General features: G+C 47.3%; 5 protein-coding genes across 5 annotated transcripts, besides 25 other annotated features; all 5 read right to left on the reverse strand.

Moving 5' to 3' along the window:
* The first annotated feature begins 156 nt into the window (after positions 1–156).
* Positions 157–181: a microsatellite.
* Positions 182–581: 400 nt separating this feature from the next.
* Positions 582–625: a microsatellite.
* A 79-nt stretch (positions 626–704) lies between these two features.
* Positions 705–787: a sequence feature (A-rich).
* A 674-nt stretch (positions 788–1,461) lies between these two features.
* Positions 1,462–1,495: a microsatellite.
* Positions 1,496–1,711: 216 nt separating this feature from the next.
* TraAM80_02729 (uncharacterized protein) lies at positions 1,712–2,992 on the reverse strand (the record flags this gene model as incomplete). The annotated part of the gene is made up of 1 exon (XM_029379723.1): positions 1,712–2,992. The coding sequence occupies one exon, from the start codon at positions 2,990–2,992 to the stop codon at positions 1,712–1,714; it is 1,281 nt and encodes a 426-aa protein (XP_029240385.1).
* A 41-nt stretch (positions 2,993–3,033) lies between these two features.
* Positions 3,034–3,081: a sequence feature (A-rich).
* Positions 3,082–3,347: 266 nt separating this feature from the next.
* Positions 3,348–3,375: a microsatellite.
* Positions 3,376–3,881: 506 nt separating this feature from the next.
* Positions 3,882–3,922: a sequence feature (A-rich).
* A 211-nt stretch (positions 3,923–4,133) lies between these two features.
* Positions 4,134–4,185: a sequence feature (A-rich).
* A 213-nt stretch (positions 4,186–4,398) lies between these two features.
* On the reverse strand, positions 4,399–5,937 carry TraAM80_02730 (uncharacterized protein; the record flags this gene model as incomplete). Its single annotated transcript, XM_029379724.1, has 1 exon — positions 4,399–5,937. One exon carries the CDS (start codon positions 5,935–5,937, stop codon positions 4,399–4,401), a length of 1,539 nt encoding a protein of 512 aa, XP_029240386.1.
* Positions 5,938–6,260: 323 nt separating this feature from the next.
* Positions 6,261–6,288: a microsatellite.
* An 87-nt stretch (positions 6,289–6,375) lies between these two features.
* TraAM80_02731 (sister chromatid cohesion protein DCC1) lies at positions 6,376–7,716 on the reverse strand (the record flags this gene model as incomplete). Its single annotated transcript, XM_029379725.1, has 1 exon — positions 6,376–7,716. The coding sequence occupies one exon, from the start codon at positions 7,714–7,716 to the stop codon at positions 6,376–6,378; it is 1,341 nt and encodes a 446-aa protein (XP_029240387.1).
* Positions 7,717–7,792: 76 nt separating this feature from the next.
* Positions 7,793–7,829: a microsatellite.
* A 47-nt stretch (positions 7,830–7,876) lies between these two features.
* Positions 7,877–7,903: a sequence feature (A-rich).
* A 378-nt stretch (positions 7,904–8,281) lies between these two features.
* Positions 8,282–8,320: a microsatellite.
* Positions 8,321–8,376: 56 nt separating this feature from the next.
* Positions 8,377–8,414: a microsatellite.
* Positions 8,415–8,602: 188 nt separating this feature from the next.
* Positions 8,603–8,659: a sequence feature (A-rich).
* Positions 8,660–8,928: 269 nt separating this feature from the next.
* Positions 8,929–8,971: a microsatellite.
* A 1,160-nt stretch (positions 8,972–10,131) lies between these two features.
* Positions 10,132–10,200: a sequence feature (A-rich).
* A 571-nt stretch (positions 10,201–10,771) lies between these two features.
* Positions 10,772–10,805: a microsatellite.
* Positions 10,806–10,856: 51 nt separating this feature from the next.
* Positions 10,857–10,887: a sequence feature (A-rich).
* Positions 10,888–11,049: 162 nt separating this feature from the next.
* Positions 11,050–11,110: a sequence feature (A-rich).
* A 204-nt stretch (positions 11,111–11,314) lies between these two features.
* Positions 11,315–11,353: a microsatellite.
* A 70-nt stretch (positions 11,354–11,423) lies between these two features.
* Positions 11,424–11,455: a microsatellite.
* Positions 11,456–11,666: 211 nt separating this feature from the next.
* Positions 11,667–11,715: a microsatellite.
* A 33-nt stretch (positions 11,716–11,748) lies between these two features.
* TraAM80_02732 (uncharacterized protein) lies at positions 11,749–12,843 on the reverse strand (the record flags this gene model as incomplete). The annotated part of the gene is made up of 1 exon (XM_029379726.1): positions 11,749–12,843. One exon carries the CDS (start codon positions 12,841–12,843, stop codon positions 11,749–11,751), a length of 1,095 nt encoding a protein of 364 aa, XP_029240388.1.
* Positions 12,844–12,906: 63 nt separating this feature from the next.
* Positions 12,907–12,923: a microsatellite.
* Positions 12,924–13,184: 261 nt separating this feature from the next.
* Positions 13,185–13,207: a microsatellite.
* Positions 13,208–14,301: 1,094 nt separating this feature from the next.
* On the reverse strand, positions 14,302–17,679 carry TraAM80_02733 (uncharacterized protein; the record flags this gene model as incomplete). The annotated part of the gene is made up of 1 exon (XM_029379727.1): positions 14,302–17,679. The coding sequence occupies one exon, from the start codon at positions 17,677–17,679 to the stop codon at positions 14,302–14,304; it is 3,378 nt and encodes a 1,125-aa protein (XP_029240389.1).
* Positions 17,680–18,233: 554 nt separating this feature from the next.
* Positions 18,234–18,255: a microsatellite.
* The last annotated feature ends 71 nt before the right edge of the window (positions 18,256–18,326 follow it).

Raw genomic sequence — 18,326 nt, forward strand, 5'->3', positions numbered from 1 at the left:
GCAACACGCCACATGAATGCATAATTTCTACGCGACATGGGAGGAGGGGAATTACCGTCAGGAATGTCACCGTCAAAAGCATAAATGCATGCCACAGCAACAATCCCTGGCGGCTTTCTAATGCACATAACGAGTGAAACAAAGTAGAAACGCAGGAATAAACTAAAATAATAATAATAATGAAACCACTCAAAAGTGCGCATATATGTGCATTCCTAGATGAGAATCTATTCGTAGCCTCATCTCACCCACGGTTCGTTCTTACTCGTGTGGCACTCTTCCTCACGTTATATCGATGGCATGCGACGGCACACCATGCAAGGCAGGAAACAAACGAACAACAACTCGTTGACGCCCAGAAAGCTAGCAAGCAGGGAGAGAGTAGAGGAAAAAGGCTCATTCTTCTGCTTCGCCAAACGTATGGGGCGACCTCGGTCGCTTCCAAACCTGCATGCTCCTTTTATTTTATAAATCGTAGTGGCAACTTCCCCTCTTCTTGCATGTGAGAGCATGCGATGCTCGGGTTTGGGCCTGCAACTTCTTTCCTCGCAAGCTCGACATTGGCGCAGTGGCCGCCCAGAACACACACACATGCATACACATACACACACAGACAGACACACACCGTTATTGGCCGGCGCTGCTTGTCGAACGCCGCATCAATGCGGCCAACACCCCCCACACAAAGTAGCCAATACCACTACAAAAAAAAAAACACAACACAACAACAACAACGTAAAGAAAAAAAAAAATAAAGTAAAAACTAAAAAAAAAAAAAATAAGAAAAGTAACACCAACGACAACGGTCACACACACACACGCAAGAAGGGGGGGAAAAAAAAAACGGATAGAATAGAAACGTCAAACAAACATCATCGTGACACACACCAAGCATAAAACACGTAATTAAAATAAATAAAAACCACAATGACAAAAAATAACGACAAAAATAAGTTTAAAAAAGTTTAAATAGGAAAAATAAACAAATACATTTGGTCTTGTCACTTCCACATGCTTCCTACCGCCCCACTTTGGGCCCGAAGCCGAGTGGCGGTCAACAGCGCCCATCACACAAAGAAACTCCCACTAAAGATTTAGTCACGCACTAATTTCTCTCTTTTTCCCTACCTTTCCCACAGTATTTGCAGTTTGCACTGATGTACGAGCGTGCCCATGGAAAAAAATATTCAAGATGAAACCACATTTTTTCATGAATATAAATGCAGGAGGAGTAGAGAAAGAGGAATAGTGTACGAGGGAAGCTCCGTGTAGCCCGCCAAAAGAGCGGCCTTTGTTGTGGGGCGGCGAATTCAACATATATTTCTTGGTTTTTGTTTGTTTCTTCTCCGCTTCAACTACAGTACGGGTGTCGCCAGGTCTTAGCCCATGCATGGTTGGTAACACCGCGGCATGAGACGCACTGGCTCCAGCAAACAGAATAAGTACACCCCCACACACAAAAATAAAATAAAATAATAATAATAATAATAATAATGCGGCAGCTACAGAACAAAAAACAACAACAAAGATATCATGCATAACTCACTTCTTAAAAATAATGCAAAATACACACAAAAGAATATAATTACGGCTCACATGTAATTGTTGGGGTATTCCCTAATAAGCATCAGTACGACACAAAGTTAAGCACACTGCTTCATCTCCTGTCATCTTGCATCACCTCCTTTTGCGCCCTGTCAGTAACAGAGGCTCAATACGACATAAAACAAAGAGATGATCCGTCATTCATGTTGACCTCCTGTGGAGGGAACATAAATGTTGTATACATTTCATGAGCCGATAATGACAGTGGGGTTTTTGGTCCTTGCAAGAGGTAGAACTGCGAGGTGGGCGCAAAATAAGAAGATGGGTTCCCCGGTGGTGGACCAGGTTCAAATTGCCGCCGTTGTAATTCCTGTTGTGGCTGCGGTTGGTAGGGATCTCCGTGTGGCGGCACGTTCGCAGCTTGGCGTACAGGCGCCGGAAAAAATACAAGCTGCGTATTTGGCATGTTGGTGTCAGATGTCTTACTTTGCGTGGGAACAACGCCTGATGACGCTGTCGCCGAGGCGGCGGGCGACGAGGGAAGCGAAAGGCGCAACATGGAGCAACCTGTCCTTAGAGTTTCCGCGGAACTGTCCGTAGGCGCCATGGTACTCATCTTCTGTGCGGTTGACGTCGACTGGAAAGCGATGTTATTGCAATTTTCACTATTTGTAGAATCCTCATCCAGGGATCGCTCCGTCTCCGCGCGCTCTCCGGCGTAGCTCACCACATGTACAAACTGACAATTTGGACCAAAGCAGCAGACGCCATTTTTGGAGTAGTTGGCACAGTGCTGCAGGGCAACAGCTGGAGGTTCGTTGCGTAAGAAACGTCCATAATGCTCCTGCACAACTTTGGTCACAAAAAGCCGCCCACTGTCAAATTTCTCTACAGGCTTTGGGTTATTTGGCATCGCCACACGGAATGTGACGCCTGAAGGGAGTACTGGATACGCCCACGACGGGGTCCATCGTGAGTGCAACGCATGCCAGAGCAACGCATTTGGTGGGGACCGTGGGCCTTTTTCCTTCGGCTCCGCCGAGGTTGGACACCCGTTGGCGTTGCTAAAGACGTTAAAAACACTGGCCTCCAGAGCGCTCTCTGCAGTAAAGGGACAGTGTACTTCTCGGCAAAGAAACCCATTCTTGCATTGTTTACTCTGGTTGTACGAGGTACATAAAAACAGCTTGTTCTGAACCCTGTTCGGCCCCCAGCGACTATATTCGTAGAGATAGTCCAGTACTCCGTGTGTGAGATACACGTTCTCGGACAGCGTGGCATAGATGGTTCGCATGTGATGCGCGAGAAACCACAGATAAAATCCCTTTGGAAGGGTGAGAGATGCAAGCTTTTCCTCCGGGACACCCGCGAGCTCCTCCACGGTGGGGAATTCAACACAAAGCCAGCGCTTGTTGCGCTTCCGACGCCGTGCCGGTGTGAGTGCCATGCGTGATGGAGAAAACAACTAGCCGAAAAAAAGGGTGGTAGCAAAAAAAAAAAGCTAAAAATAACGAAAACTAAGAAAAAAACAAAAACTCGCAAAAAAAAAAGGAAACACGGAACCACCTAAGGGTGGAAGTGAAGAATTATTTTTCACTGTGTATGTATAAATGCAGCTTTTTTCAAATTTTATTGCTCTTGTTTCTTGCGCCTTCCTTGCTGCAAAACACCTCTTGACTGTGGTGATAAAGCGCTCTACAAGTAATACAAGTAAGGACGATAGGCAAGTTGTTACAACAGTAAAACCTACGGAGAAAGAAAAAAAAGGAAAAAAAAACATCTTTGCGGGTGCGCGTACTTTCAACAACAAAAACAAACAAACAAACAAACTTGTGCACAGCTGTAAAAACGTACTGGCACGTACGCACGCAGAGACGCAGGAGGGAGAGTAATTGTGCGCTACAGTTATGAGCAAGAGAACTCGATGCGTGTCATTGGTCAAAATCCGTGAGGGAAAGAAGCGTGAAGGATAAAAAGGTGGGGAAACCGACAGCAGTGGTACATACACACAACCACACACTAAAGGGCAGCTTTCCGTATCACTGGGAAATCTGATCTGTCGCATACATGCGGCTTACACACTCGCCTTCAATGGCACAAACGCGTGTCCACTTCTACACGAACTTATTCTTCTTTTTCAATTCTTCGTATTTCGAATCTTGTGCCTTCCGTTCACCACTCATCAAGCAGGTTGGCGGGGAGTTAAAACCCAGACAGCTGACACACGCAGACGCACTGCCCTCACAATCGTTTACAAAAGCCTTCACTGGCAGGACTGAGAGACGAAAGGGACCACCTCACCGATAGGAGGCGTGCGTCAGGCACCAGCAACCTGCAAAACAAAAAAAAACCACACACAACAAAAAAAAAAAAAGAACTTAAGGGAGCCTTCGAATAATTGAATAAATAAAAACAGCAACAACAATAACAATCAACGCGAAAGAGAAGAAAATTCAACTCAAATACTGCACTTGTTTCTACAAGTCACTTCACCGCTCAAGCCATTCACATTTCTCACTCCTCTACCTGTCCTTCTAAAGATGGATATGCAAAGGCGTACTCTCATAGCCGCCACCTGGAAAAGGTATAAAACAAAACAGAAAACAACACATAGAAACAAACAAAATAATGTAAAGCAAACCTTACTCTGTCGTTGTTCTACATCATTATCATTGCAAGGGTGATCATAATCCATGATAATGAGCAACTCAAGTCTGATCCAGTTTGTCCCCGTCCTTCTTCCCTCATTAAATGTATACATAAACATATACATTCATCGATGTAGGTCCTTGCGTGTATACACCATGCTGTTACTGTTTTCCAACAATCCCTCCCTCCCTCTTATTCGTCCCCTTAGGAAACACTCTCTACATCTAGCATGTCCTGGAGCTGTGTTACCCGCACTACAGCATCCTTTCGCCTGGAACGCCATTCACCTTCAAGATCCTGCAAATTATCCGTCCTGAAGAGAATACGCATCAGCTCCTCATAGTAACCTTTACGTCGATGCATTGATAAGCCTCCGTCTTTAATAGCTGCCTCGATACTTACTGTGTCCGTCTCAATCTCAAGAAGCATAACTTTCTGGGGTTCGCTGTATTCATGGGATGCAAAGTACAACGTGTACAGGCCGGACGCATCAGGATTTATTGAAATCAGGGAAGCGGGAGGTGCACCACCATGAATCCCATACGAATTCAGCTTGACATCTGACCCACTCAGTAGCTTCCCGCGAAACACCACTTTGGCGCCTGCAAGGCGCGGTTCTTGAGACAAGACCTCCAGCAACAAGTCACCCAGTGTGGCATCGCAGGACAACTCCAGATAAATGTTCTTCTTGAGTGCAGGAGCCGTACACTTGAGTGATATATGCGGGGCTACGGGTGTCGCGTCACCTGTATGGGCTGAGAGCGCTCTTGTCGCCTCCGCATTGGTGTCCCGAGAAGTCAGCGACGCATGTCTTAAACCTGCGTCTTGTGTATTAAGTCGAGGCGTCTTCTCCGGTGAGCCCGTTTCACATGTGCTCACTATTGGAGCACTTGAACGAGAAGGATTCCCGACCAAGTTCAAAGGGATCTCCTTTTCGTCGTGTTTAGTGCGGGACGGACTTCGCTGTGGAGTAGACATATGAGCATCCGAATTTGCACGCTTACCCAAGCCAACAGGCTGTTTTTTATCATTATTAGCGCGTGGTGTTCTCATTCCGCCTGAATGCATGGAACTTGAATGTGCCCCACTGGGCAAAGATCCAGAAAACGCATCTAACGCTTCACTCTTTGAATCACGTGAATCGAGGCTATGTTGATCTTCTCGTTCTTGTTGTTGCTGCTGCCGCTGCTTTTTATGCAACTGTTGTTGTTGGGCTCCCATGGAAAATGTGGAAGTATATGGCTCCTGCCGCGTCTGTTGCGGTGCTTGATGTCCGTAATTTTGTTGTTGTTGTTGTTGTTGCAGTTGTTGCGTTTCTTTGTGATACGGTTGGTACTGCAGCCGCCGCGTACGTGATCCGGTACGCTGCTCGCTGTGGGGTTGTTGTTGCTGCTGGTTATACGGCTGCTGCTGAGCACGGTGCTGTTGCTGGTTGGATTGTGATCGAGGACGCTGCTGCTGCTGCCATTGTGGCTCATGGTGCTGATTCATCAAGGGCTCCTGCTGCGCCTGGTAACACCACTGGGGCGCATCCTGCGGACTGACAAGAACAAGCGACCCAAACGGGAACTCCTGCACGAGGCGGGCATCCCCAACAACGTGCCTGTCATAGGCAAGAGACGTACCCGGCGGGTAGCCGTAATACCCAATAAGGTACTCACGCAAGTCGCCCACCGTGCAATCTTTAGGGACCTCCGCGTCCATAATTTCCCCGCGAATAGACCGTATTTGCACACAGGCCATTTGCCCATGGACGCCACTATATATAGACATTATCGGCGTTCAGAATAGCTTTCCGCCCCGTTTTTATTCGTTTCACTTTGGATAATTCGTAGTTGGGGTGAATAAAAGAAGTGGTTTGTAACCTTCAGTGTGTGCGTATCTAGTAGATCTGTGTATGTATGCGTATAAACCTGCGCCTGTGTACGTGTGTATGCGTATTCTCCTTGTATGTTAACGCAGAAGCAGTAGTACCCGGGGCGCGAATCCGAACGCTAGAGACAACTGTCGTGTCAAAGTGGAATAACAACAGCAATACAAAGAGGAAGAGGGGAAAAAGAGAGGAGAATAATCATAATGAAGATAATAATAATAGCAGACTGTGTCGCTGCAAAAGCAACAATAAATCCAAATGACAAACACGGCAGGACCAAAAACATTAATACGACGCGACACCTTCCATCAAGCAAGTCTTCCGTACCTGACTGGCTGGTTTGGCGTGTGGAACTCCCTTGCATATCTGTGCACCACCTGCTCAAACGTCATGCCAGGATCCAGCAGCGGCTCCACGTATGCGCGCAACGCATCCGCCTCCCATCGTCCAGAATTCAGCTCAAATAGCTGCTCCATACGCCGCGACAGATCAGTGGCAAGCTCATCCCGCGGTGCCCAGACAACTGTCGCGCCGGCATGGCCATCACCACGTGCCCCATGGATAATAACAACGCCATGCAACAGCGACATAAGAGCCGCCAGATCGGATCGCGGCGGAACTCCACCAGATGCAAAAAACGAAGTCGGGATGCTATCTGTCCACGTGCCATAAAAGGACTCAAAGTCAACCGAACAATACAAAGCGATTTCATCACCACGAAATTGAGTACACGGTTCCTCAACGCCAGCACGAGCCTTGAGAACAACAATGGCAACCTCGGCCAGCGCTTGCAGCACCTTTTGCATGTGAAGTAACGCCGCTGCCCCTTTTCCCCCTTCCACATGCTTCAGTGCACCGTAAACTCCTTGGATCACATGAATAACAATGCTTGGGTAGACAGACGGGCAAAAGTGCTCCTCCACCGCGCCCCACGAGGCGTCCTCGCAGCCCTCCATAAAAACAATCACTGCCTGAAGAGCCTCACGCAAAAGGGAGGGGTGCAGCAGACGAACGTGCCCGTGATATACAATAGCTCCTGCGCCACAAAGCATGTCTGACAGCTCCCGCGCACTGGAGTGGCTCATCGACACAAGCTGTGAAAATGTATAGTGTTGACTATCCATGCCGTCGGGTATAGTCGTTTTGACCTCGGCAGAATCGCCTGGTAGTTGGATATATTCAGACTCAAGCTCCTCAATGGTGACGGGAGATGCCTTTATTAGCCTCAAGACATCTCGAGAAGCACAAGATGGTTTTGCCTCAAAGAGGCGTTCTGCAGCGCTAATAACGACGTGTTTGGAAGTCTCCTCAGCCTTTGAGAAGGCACTGCAACCTGGTACAGATACACTCTTCAGAGCGTCTCTGTCACAGTCACACATTGGGTGCTTCTCGGCAAGAAGAAGTGTATTTGAGTACTCCACGCGACGAATCCGGTACGTGTGATCATCATCACAGAGCAGCAACTGAGAGGTGCCTTTCATCATGAGCAACGTCGTGTTGTTGCCAGTTGCTGCTGCTGTAGTTGGGGAGGTCGCGGGCCCATGTGTCGTCAGCTTATCTTTTAGACTCTGCACACACTTCGCCTCTAGTGCCAGAAGGCGGTAGTCAGAGCGCGTCGCAAATTCAGATCGTAGCGTCACGTACGTCATCAAAAGTACACCCACGCAGAAGTTGTGTGCCTGTCCCTCCTTCAACGCCTTTTCTCCTCGTGCTTCCTCTTGAGCCCCGCCCACCGCCCACACACTCCCCCCCACCCCCTACCACACTGAGCAACGCCCTCAACTCCTAACAGTAGTAATTCACAACAGGAAACAAACAAAAAACAAAAAATAGACATAAATGTGCCAGGGACCATCCGACAAGCAGCGGCTCTGCAAGTGCAGGAAGAGAATTGGATAGCACCGTCCTTTCGGGCGGCAATCTTCCTTCTCTTCTTTTTCACAATCTTCACCCATGATTCCACCGACTGTTTTTTAGATGCCGCAAAGAGGAGTGGGGTGAGGAATCAAAAAAAAAAAAAATGGCCTCTCACCGGCCCCATATACATGGGCGTATTTTTCCAGCGCCAAAACAAACAAACACAAAAAAAAAAAGACTCGCCACGTGTTGCCGATCTCTCCCTTCGGTTCACCCTATTTCCTTGGCCGCAGCTCAAGGCGCAGGGAACCCGAAGATGATCATTCAAATGTGCACACAGCCAATACGCTTTTAGTATTATTATTTATGTATTTATGTGTATTTATTTATTTATTTGTCTTCAAAATTCTTCCATAAACATTTTGTTCTTCTTTAATTTCTATTTGCCTCTTCACACCAACCCCCCCACCCCACCCCCACTACGCTACCCGTCACACTCCTCTTCATTCAATCGTGTGGAAAACGCAAGGCGAACGACGCACCAGCTGTTTATGTATGTTGTATCCTCCTCCTCCCCTTCTTTCCCCATCCTCCCTGTGCATGTCACGTCTGAGTGACTGGGCCGACGCTTCCCCTCTCACATACACGTACGCAGCGAAGGACAGAGAGGAACAAGTCAAAACAAAAATAATTATAACTCAGAAAAAAACAAAAAAAAACAGCAACAACGCAAACGACGCACATGTTAAGCATAGGAAACGCGTGGCACGTTGTAAAACACACCAAAACAGTAATTGATACTCGCACAATGAAATGAAATTGATTTTGTTGCTGTTTTGATAAGCCGAGTGAAGCGAGTGAAGTAAATAGATTTTAGCACGTTAACTGCACGCACACACTCACCATACCATCCCAGCATTGCTGTTTTTAATTGTTGGGATTGTCACTTCGCGGAGGGCCTGTGTTTCGCCCGCTTTTTCCATGTCATCCTGCAAAAGTCATCTACACAAACATATTCACACACACACACACACACGAAGACACACAGATCTATATACTCTTCTTTTCAGCCTTCCTTCCCGTCTCTGATGTGTGATTGGTAGCCAAATCCTTTTGTTGTTTCACACCTCCTGCACGCCCAGTTCAGCCAAACAATGGGCCGTCCAGTAATTTCTATTCCACAGTTTACGTATTAGATTCCGTCTGGGTGCCTGTACTTTGCCATCCCGTTTCTCTCAGTCGCTGTCTCTCTCACAGCGGCCACGCATACACAATAGCTGAAGAACGAAGCAACTGCAACAGCAATGGAAAGGGCACAGGCCTTGAAGTATACAAGCAACCAGACGGATAATTACATTCAAAAGTAAATAGAAAATAATAAACCAAGAAGCAGAAAATCAACAGCAATTTCACGTACACGATCAGCAATAAGAGGAAAAAGCACACCATTTCCACTTGTGTGTTCTTTGCTTCTACTTCTTTGAGTTCGCCTTTCCCTCTTTCCCTTCTTTTTTATTTTTATTTTTTCCTTCTTCACTATTAATTGTGGGTGCAAAGAAACGGTGGTGCTTTCCCCTCACCGACCCATTATTACCCATTGGTGCTGCACGCCCATCGTTTTTTATGTTTCCTGCCTTTTTGTTTATGTCGCCGGTGGTATGTTCATTCTGCCGTTCCTTTCATTATTTGATTCCTCATTTTTTACCCCCAATTTTACTTCCTCTTCCCTTGTCAGGAACCACAGCCAGGGACCAACCCCCGCAACACACAGCTTCATTTTTCATCATTAACAGAGAACTGCTGCTCTCCGCAGCCACCGTGATCCATGGTGGCACGCAGATGCCCACATACACTCAAACAGGCAGGGAGAGTTGCAAAGATGCAGATACTGCAGATGACAATAAGAACGCTGAAGCGGCAATCATTACTGTGCTGGCAAGAAGCCCAGCAAAGAAAAAAGAGCAAAAAAAAAAGATGGAAAAAACATGAACAATACCGCTCTCGCGTATGCGAAGATACTGTCCGTCTTGTATCAAACCTGCCTCATTGCCTCTTCCTCCCTCTCTAGTGAATGGGCAAAAAATACACGGGTTAGCACGTATAGAAATGTGTCTACACCTGGGTGCAGATGGTAAGGTACGTGCCTGTTTCCGTCCGCGGCGCTTCCAAGTGAGGTGCGCCTGCCGACAGTGCATATGCATATTCGGAATAAAACAAAAAAAAAGCAGATGATAACCACAACAACCAAAAAAAAAAAAAAAAAACAAACTAAGAAACGCCGTGCGACGCCAAGAGAGGCGGCACGCTGCTGAGTAAAATATGCGGAAGAAAGACATCCACAAAAAAGGATTATTTTTTTTTCTTTGTTATTCGCTTACGCCCCCGACAACACGTACATTGGATGAGATACCCAAATAAAAAAAAAACGTGGATTCCCGCACACCAACAAACACGGAAGAGATAAAAAAAACCAAAACAACAAAGTTTAGGTCCCTCAAGCAAACAAAAGAAAATAAGTGAAAAGAAACCAACAAACAAGAAGCTCAGCATAGGAAGGAAAAATAATAATAACTATGAGCAGACCAGCAATGAAGCCGCTCACGCCCCGCAATACCCCTCATCCTACAGAGCCTCTTTATCGTTTTCTTTTGCTTGCTTATGGTTTTCCGGTATTCCCCTAATGCCGGTTACTCTCCCTCCTGAAAGATCAGGTAAATGCGAAAACGCGCAGCGAGGATAACATCTGCGTGGGTCAGGCGTATACGACGCCCACGTTGCACTTACAGGAAGCGGGAAAGAATAAATATATACATGCACATAGTTAAGCGCATCCCTGCGCCTCCAATTTCTCCTCCGCCTCTTCCCTCCCCTCCTCTCCCTCAGAAAAAAAAAGGAAGAAAAAAGATCAGCGCATCGATATGAACAAAAGCGGAAACACAGAAAAACAAAAAAAAAAAAGAAAAGACTGCGAATTCCAATAAATAAAACGCAAAAACGACATCATGTCACTCTATCCATCACCATACATCTTACAGTAACTTCTTTTGCTTTTTTCCCTTTTGAATCATGTTGCCGTAATTCTGCCGTTTTGGCCCGTACATTATGTGACTCGAGCGTCAAGTAGCAAAGAAAAAAAAAAACAAAAAACAAAAAAAAAGCCACAAATAAAACAAAACAAAACAAAAATGAGGAAAGTAAGCATTTTCTACCTCCCATTCTTTACTCCCTTATATTCAGGAATACACACAAATAAAAAGAAAAAAAGAGTTTGTAAGTTAGAAGAAGATTTTAACTTGCTACTCTTTCTCTTCCTCCCCATGTTGTTTCCAAAATTCCCTGTTCAGCATCATGACCTGATGACTCCATCCCCACCATCTTTTCTTGTCCCTCTTTTTTTTTTATTTTAAATTTTATTTGTTTGTCTTTTTTAATGCATCCAAATCCTCCTAAGGTGTGCGACTCACAAGGTGAATGCATCTACACACATGTACACACGTTGATATACATATATATATATATATATTCATATATCTTCATGTGTATTGTTGAGAGAGGGGAAAGTTCTCTGCGATGGTCCATTTCACTTTTTATTCCTCTACCTTTATTTCCATTTCATTTATTTAGATTTTTGTTTTCCTTTTTGACTGTGGTGCTACTTAGTTTTCCCAAGATTCGGGTGTCTAAACTAAAGTAGCGAGCGAGCCACGCCCTCGCTGCCTGCTGCGCTGGATATTAGGTTTTATTCCCCTCCCCCCCCTTCCCTTCCTATTCTTTTCCTCTCCATCTCCCTTTTTTTTTTTGTTCTCCCGCTTTGCACTTATCTTCTACTGAGGAGAAGAGGCATCACCGTAGGGATTGTGCCGCTGACTCGTCAAGCCCCGGGAAGGAGCAACTCCTCCCAAAGGACGAAGCAATGGTCCCCTCACTACCCCATCCTCGCTGTCGCCACTGGCCATATTTTTCATACGGTAACTGAAGGACGTACGACTACGAGGTACACTAGCAAGAGAACCGCACCCACTCTCGCCTCCAAGGAAGGAAGTACACTGGTTATTATAGTTCCCGTAGTGACCATTCAGACCACCTGTGGGATAGCCCCCGTTGAAACTACAGGCATTAAAGCTGCTAGCATTGAGAGATTGCGCAGCCCCGTTGGCGTCCTCAGTGTGAAGCCCACACATATTTTGTGAGTGGCCATCACCAGCGACGTCTCCATTGTTATGATGCATGTTATTGGCGGTTGAAGCAGGAACACTGCCAGAGAGAGACGCCCTGTTGTGCACGCGTGGAATGGATACAGGTGTTGCGCTGATATACTCATCGCCGTCCAGCGGTATCTCTCGGCAAATGTGCAGAAAACCGCACTCCTCACCAAAGCGGCACAAACCGCGTCGGTGCTCGCGACAGACACGCCCCTTCGACACGGCAAGTTGACTCTCTCCATGCTCGTTGTATATACTCCACAGGTAGTTTGTCGGATTTAGGGAGTGGAGCCCGACGGTTTTGCTTCCAATGTTTACCGTTAAAGCGAAAGGCAACCCTTCGTAATTGCATGGAGCCCCATGCAGATAACAGCAAGATGGGGTCTCAAGGGTTTCCTTGCGGAGAAACTCCAGTACATCCTGCTGAACGTGAACCTGAAAACAACGACTGCCTTGCTTACATCGGCCCTCAAGAAACAGACGACAAATGCCCGGCACAAGTCCATCATCCTGTAACGCATTCGTTGGCTCCACCGCACTGGTGGGAATCTTAAGCTTCGTGCTGAGATGGTCCAATGCCTCCACGTACTTCACCGTTGACTGCTGGGGCGTCCGCACACGACGAACCGTTGTGTGTATAGGAGTGTGAAGTGACTGACACCTGTGACTCGACCCAAAAGAGTTGGCAGAAGCACTTGGATTCAGCGTAAGCGACATTGTGATTGTCCTTTTCGTTTGTTTGTCGTACTTTATATGGCCTCTTTTTTTTCTTATGCTTGTTCTCTCTCTCTCTCTCTTTACGGCTCCCACGGTTATTGTTCTTTTTTACCGTATCCCTTGCGTGTGGGGGTGCAGTAGATGCGTGTCCACCTGCCTGGTCCTAATTGTGTGCGATTGGCTCCCACGCAGTAAACACCTCTTACACGACGAGGTTAAAGACAACCACAACAAAATATCCACTCTTTTCCTCGTCCTTTGAAACTTTTTGGCTTTGGCTTTATCCTCAGTACAACCTTCGACGCTCAGAGTCTCTAGTTTGTCTTTTGCGTGTTCCCTCCAATAAAATAAATAAATAAATAAAAACACACACACACACAGCTTTCCTTCCTTGGCAGAGATGGCGCCCTTAATCAGCTAATCCTTACCAGCAGAAAAAAAGATACACACAGGAATAAATGAGGGCAAAAACAAAAAGAGGCACACGCCACATCCTAACTCGCACACACAAGTCACTGCCCTAACCCCACCCTAGATGAAATGGCACATCAAGGCATATTTACCGGGTTGTGCGTTCCCTCCCGCCCCCTCCACCCGTAACATTCGCCGTCGTGGAAGGGACATAACTAAAAGGAAGCGTGCACACACACACAAAAAAAGCACGAAATCACAACAACGGTCTTCCCTTCTCCCTTGGGCACGGTATTTGTTTAGGCAAGCCACCGCAATGCACACACCCCACGCACCCAACAGCTCCAACTATTATCATGACTTCTTCTTTTTGAATTTTTCCTTTGAAAGTTTTTTTTTTTGTGTGTTTGTGCGAGCGTGTGCATTTCAACACCTCCCGTTGCTTTAATATCTTCTTTTTTTTTTTCCTCTCGAAATGGTGTGTGTTGCCCCTTTCGAAACCTCGACAAGGAGGCACCACGCACACCAGAGCAACGAAAGAGGAGATGGGAAAAGTACTGACACTTTCCTGCGGGTTGGAAGAAGCTCTAACGTCCCCCTTTCCCCGCCACCTCCCCTCGCCTTTTATCCAACAACATGGCAAACAAAAGTGGTTGCGTCCTCAAGCGTTGGCTGAGTCCGCGGAGCTCTATGCGTGTGAAACAGAGATTTACGTATGCCATGTAGACTTGTATACAAATACGCCCTTCAGCACAGCCCCTCACACCTCCCCACTGGAATTCCCCAGCTTTCTCTTCCTCCAAACACGTTTGAGCACTCCCCTGCAGCAAAGCATGGCACAGGGGTCAACGCCACCCACGTTCTACCTTGGGGTTCTGTGCGAGACACGTTCGCACCGGCGGAAACCGAGTGAAAACAAAAAAAAACACAATCGGTTGTATGAGTAACAAAAACACAATGTGATACATACGTACATGAGTATCATAGACGTTAATGAAGATGAAGGAAAGACACACACACACCCCACCCCCATGAAATAAAATAAACTCAAACCTCCACGGGACACTGAGGTGCCAGCGGGTTTATTGGGGCCGCGATAGCCGTGCCGCGTCCGACAATGCTCACAATACCGTCTGAATCACCAGCAGTGCTGTTATGGACGGAAATAATCGTGCTGGCGAGAGACAGTAACGCCCTTTGCCGTTGCGATAAATCTTTTGGCTTCGCCCCCATTTTCCCCTTCAATTTCCGGTCCCATAGCACCTGCATCAGATCCATGAGCGTCGGGCTTACCATAACCGTGAGACAGTTTTGGACTTGTTGCTGGCGGAGTACCTGCAACGGGGTCATTCGAGATCCGCCAACGCTCAGCATGGCATCCCGCAGCTGCGACATGAGCGATACGTGTCGTCGAAACATGAGAAAGCTTGGTGGCAAGCTGGCACGCACCGGGAGCGACTTCGGCTGTACTCCATTCACTACAATCAAAATGGATGTGGCAGGTGTCGCAGTTTTCTTCTTTTTCCAAAAACACCACGAACCCTTCGAGGGATGCACGAATTTTGGCGACGGAGCGGGTGGGGTAACGTCAGAGAGAAGACTACCGCCAACAACAGACAGTTTGCCACTTTTTGCATTACTGCATGCCACCAAGACGTGACCTGCACACCACGTAGCCGTCTCACCATCGCCCTCCTCCACGTCGTAACAGGCCTCAATGCAAATTGTATCAGCCACGTTACCTGCAAACAAGACACGCTCATTTGTATCGCAGGCGAAGGTCCACTTAAACCCACCCTTTTTGGATCTCTTTATTGAGGCAACGGGAACGTCGACAGCTGGCATCCACGTACCCCCCAATGTTTTCCTTGCACTCACAAGACAGTAGCAACGTGCCCCTTCAGGCGTCGGCGCACTCAATCGCAGTTTTTTAAGGCCAACTTCGTAGTACACGTCGTTGGAATTCATCGGCGCCGTCTCTTCAAAACCAACTCCATCAGAGGCAGGACGGGGCGCCCAATCAACACGCCGACGCAGCTTCTCCATCACTGTTCCACCAACATCCCTCTGGCGTTCAGGAAGAGTATCGCACAAAATCGCCTCGTCACCGTTCGTCAAATATTGTTCCTGCAGGCGTCGGTGCGCGGACAATCGCTGCAGGTGCTTCACGGGGTTCATCACCGACACCAATGCATTTTCCATCAAAATTGACTTCGCCCCTGGGCCAGCCCCGGACGTGGCGGGTAGGAGTGCTGCAAGTAACGGGTTGTACAGGACCGCGGACGACGACTGATCCTCCACAATGCACGCCTCGACAACAAAACAAACATGAATGAGTGCCTCAAGCTGGACCATAATACTCTTGGCAAGATCAGGCGATGTAATCTTTTGGATGACCTTTCGATTTCCCACGTAGATAGAACTGTTTCGATCATCCCAGTACAATTTTGTGCCACCAGTACGAAATGCACTGCTGCATACATTTACCCGCTCCTCACTTATTTGTGTCTGAAGCGGTAATGGTTCCTCACCTTCAACAGTGGCATTGGGTGGACCAGGGAGTGGCATCTGTTGAATAACGCATAACAAGGGAGTGTGCCCTTTCGGGGAAAATATACATACACTCAATGTAATATTCTCCACATGTTGATGGGCGATACCGCAACGACCCAGTAATTCCAGTGCCACATCCACAGACACCTCACCAGACTGAAACTTATCATGCGCCAGGAACATGGAGGTAATTCGTCGAAGGAGAGACTTATGTGCGTACGTATCCAACATTGCGAGCGCGGCGTTACGATGCATCGGCATCACACACCCCTTTAATGCAACAGCGCGTTCTTCTGCGGTTTCCACACCAACTGCCTTTAATGCAAACTTCAAGCTCTTCTTGATGAAGTGATGACACGGGACATCCATTAAAACCTCGCTGGTATCCCCCACATTTTGACTTTCACTGCATACGTCCTTCTTCGTCTTGGGGTTAGACTTTGCCTTCTTCGACTTTCCACCATCCCCCTTCGCTTCCGTCGCATCTGATGCCGTTTTCTTATTCCACGCCTCCCTTTGCAAAGAGTTTCTCTGAACTTCCAACAGTTGTTCAAGGAAATGCAAAAGCGTGTCGTTGGCCGAGCCACGGGGCACCAGGCAAGCATGTGGCAAATCACGGAATTGTGGTGCCTCCTCCGGTGGTGTAGTCAGCAAAACCACCTCACGAATCTGCGTTAGTAGCATTGACTGCGGCACATCATTCAACCCTGTCCTCTCACTAAGAATGTCCTTTTCCACTGAATACGTCGACGTTGCATCAGCGTGGTCAAGTTCACTTGATGTTTTCAACAAACTATTCGTACTACTTCCAGTTATCAGAGAAGTCGTTGACTCTGTGGTCTGTGTTGCTTCGCCCACACCATGATACTGAGGCGGTGCATGTACCTTCGCGGGCTTGAGCCGTGAGGACCCAGAGGAACTACCTTCTCCTGCTTGTGTGGTACTTCGAGTTAATTTCGATTCATCCTCCTCCAGCGTTGTAGTGGACGAAAAAGCTTGGCGCTGTATAGGTGAAAGCTCTTCCATTTCCTCGCCTGTGTAGGAATACGAATAACTCTGGGATCCATCGCTTCCAACGACTTTCCGTCTGTCTCTCGCACTGCTGCTCTCCGTTCCTGTGGATGAGCCCGTGATAGTTTGTGAACCTCCTGTTGTACCTGATGTCGGTGTCTGTGACGTGGTGCTCCCAGTGATGGAGCTACTGTTGCTGTCCCTGCTTCCCGTCACACCTGAATAGGAGTAGCTGCTGCTGTAAGATCCCGACGTCGAACCGCCGTAAGAAGAAATATGCGTTGTGGAGTCCACGTCCCGTCCATCTCCCGTTAAGGGACTTCCTGAGTAGGTGTAGGACGAGGATGATTCCACTGGCCTCACAACTTCATTTTTATTCCACCGTTCGTCCCGTATTGTTTTATATTTGCCCCTTTTTGTTGATACTGTGCTGTAGCTGTAACCATCGCTAGAGACAGAATAACTGTCACCATTACTTGCCTCGTCTTCCTCGTCGCTATAGCTGTAACTATAACTATACTCCTCGCTGTCGCCATAGCTGTCAGATGAGGCACTCACAGTATTGGTTGATTTTCCTCTCGCCGTTTCAGAAGAGCGCACTTGAGTGACTTGAGGTGGTATGGGCCGCCGTGGTATTTGCGGCACGCGTGGTGGTAAATCTGGGCGCGTCGGCAACAGCTGCTGCCCTGTCTGCAACACGATCTTTGCCGTCTCCTTCTCCGTCTCCGTAGGGGAATCTGTTTCAGTGTAGCTGTAGCTGTAGGAGGACTCGGTGTACGACGTCGTCGACACGCTTGTCTCAGCAGGCGCTGATGGCTGTGGCGCAAAAATAGCCCCCGGCGGGGGTGGTGCTTTCCACATGCGCTCCTCTCCTTAAAATTCCCACCCTTGTCCTCTATGGTTGTATGTATGCACAAGTGAAATGCAGATGATGTTCCCCCGCTCGTAAAAACACCGTAAGTTGGGTACAGAATGATCAACACAGAAAAAGACGGCCAGGGACACACTCCCTGCTCAAGAGGCAAATGGTGTCTGGGTCGCGCTCTATATCAGTTGGTGGACAGATGCCTTCGTGTATGTTATGTCTATGTACGTTGTAGGGGTGCAAGGACGGTAGTAGTCCTGCAATGAAGCAGGACAAGACGGATAGGCAGTTAGATAGATCGAGAAAAAAAGCAAAATTTATACCAAACAAAAAAATAATAATAATCCGCGGGACACCAAGTAACGATAATGCACACGCACGCGGCAGATATTCTGTCACCCAAAAGATGACTCAATGGGGTCACGCTTCATATATATTCCCTGTTATTACTTCATTCAAATTGCTCCTTCATGAACAATAAGATAATATCATTTTCAATGCATTTCAGGTTCTTTTTTTTTTTCTATCGTTAACAACACACTATCCGCTCATACATATATATATATATATATGTCTTTCACTTAATGATCCTATGCATGCATTTATTATTGTCTCGAACTCTCTATTAGTAAATCAAGATAAA

This window comes from Trypanosoma rangeli (assembly GCF_003719475.1).
Source record: "Trypanosoma rangeli strain AM80 chromosome Unknown Tra_15.4_contig_00065, whole genome shotgun sequence".
Classification (NCBI taxonomy): Eukaryota; Euglenozoa; class Kinetoplastea; order Trypanosomatida; family Trypanosomatidae; genus Trypanosoma; species Trypanosoma rangeli.